This window comes from Merops nubicus, unplaced genomic scaffold (assembly GCF_000691845.1).
Source record: "Merops nubicus isolate BGI_N331 unplaced genomic scaffold, ASM69184v1 scaffold26940, whole genome shotgun sequence".
Taxonomy (NCBI): domain Eukaryota; kingdom Metazoa; phylum Chordata; class Aves; order Coraciiformes; family Meropidae; genus Merops; species Merops nubicus.
In genome coordinates this window covers 1-1,400 of record NW_008583940.1, presented here as the reverse complement: position 1 = coordinate 1,400, position 1,400 = coordinate 1, and the positions used below count along the sequence as shown (strand labels likewise).

At 65.8% G+C, this 1,400-nt stretch overlaps 1 protein-coding gene across 1 annotated transcript; it reads left to right on the top strand.

Annotated features, from left to right (window-relative positions):
* Window positions 1-2: 2 nt before the first annotated feature.
* LOC103775240 (protein farnesyltransferase subunit beta-like) lies at window positions 3-1,393 on the top strand (the record flags this gene model as incomplete). Its single annotated transcript, XM_008942688.1, has 4 exons — window positions 3-59; window positions 152-284; window positions 963-1,074; window positions 1,284-1,393. Coding segments are annotated over exons 1-4 (412 nt in total), but the record flags the coding sequence as incomplete, so codon positions are not given.
* Between the last annotated feature and the right edge of the window lie 7 nt (window positions 1,394-1,400).

Sequence of the window (1,400 nt, the reverse complement as noted above, 5' to 3'; positions counted from 1 at the left end):
GCATGGCTGCCCTGGTCATCCTCCAGAAGGAACATCTGCTGGACCTCCGGAGCCTGCTGGTGAGTGGCACCACCCTGGGGGGGACCCGGGGGGTTTGGGGGGTGTCCCTGTCCCCACACTGGCACCCTTGTCTCCCTGTCCCCCTCCCCAGCGCTGGGTGACCGGCCGGCAGATGCGCTTCGAGGGCGGCTTCCAGGGCCGCTGCAACAAGCTGGTGGATGGCTGCTACTCCTTCTGGCAGGCTGGGCTCCTGCCCCTGCTCCACCGTGCCCTCCATGCCAGGGGTGAGTCTGGGAGCCGGGGAGGGATGGAATTGTTTTAGAGTCGTTGTTTGGGGTGGAAAAGACTCATCCAGTCCAACACTTCCCCAGTGCTGCCAGGTGTCCACTGCCCCGTGTCCCTCACACCACATCTCCATGGCTTGGGAACCCCTCCAGGGGTGGGGACTCCACCACTGCCCTGGGCAGCCTGGCACAGCCCTGGGCAACCCTCCAGGGCAAGAAACTGTTCCTCAGGGACAACTGAAACCTCCCCTGGGGCAACTTCAGCCCATTGCCTCTTGTCCTGTCCCTTGTCCCTTGGGAGCAGAGCCTGACATCCTCCCAGCTCCAGGCTCCTGTCAGGAGCTGTGCAGAGCCAGAAGGTCTCCCCTGAGCCTCCTTTGCTCCAGGCTCAGCACCCCCAGCTCCCTCAGCTGCTCCTCCCCACACTTGGGCTCCAGGCCTTGTTCCCCATCCCCTTCCCCAGCTGAGGTTGGCATTCAGTGAGGTGGAAACAAGCGCAGAGCCACTCGGGTGTCCCCACATCCCTGTTCTCAGGGCCTCGCAGGGACCCTTGTGCTCCCCACGGCTTCTTGCCCGTGAGGTTTCACCCCTGGCCGTCCCCACCCCTCGGTGGGGCGCGGGAGGTCCCCGGCGTGGGGTTCTGCCACCCCCCTGGGCATTGCTGTGGGTTCCACGCAGGCGACGAGGCGCTGGACATGACCCGCTGGATGTTCGACCAGTCTGCGCTGCAGGAATACATCCTCCTGTGCTGCCAGTGCCCGGCTGGGGGGCTGCTCGACAAGCCTGGCAAGTGAGTCCCACCTCTCGGTAGCCACGGGCTGCCCGGCGGGCTCCTGGGGTCCCGCTCAGCACCTAAATCTCTCTCCTTTTCCCCGGCCCCGGCTGGGGGCCTGCCCGCCAGGCCTGGCAAGTGAGTCCCCCCTCTCGGTAGCCACGGGCTGCCCGGCGGGCTCCTGGGGTCCCGCTCAGCACCTAAATCTCTCTCCTTTTTTGGCTCAGATCTCGGGATTTCTACCACACTTGCTACTGCCTGAGCGGCCTGGCCCTCGCCCAGCACTTCGGCAGCGGCGACCTCCACCACGAGGTGATCCTGGGGGTCCCCGAGAACCGCCTGGT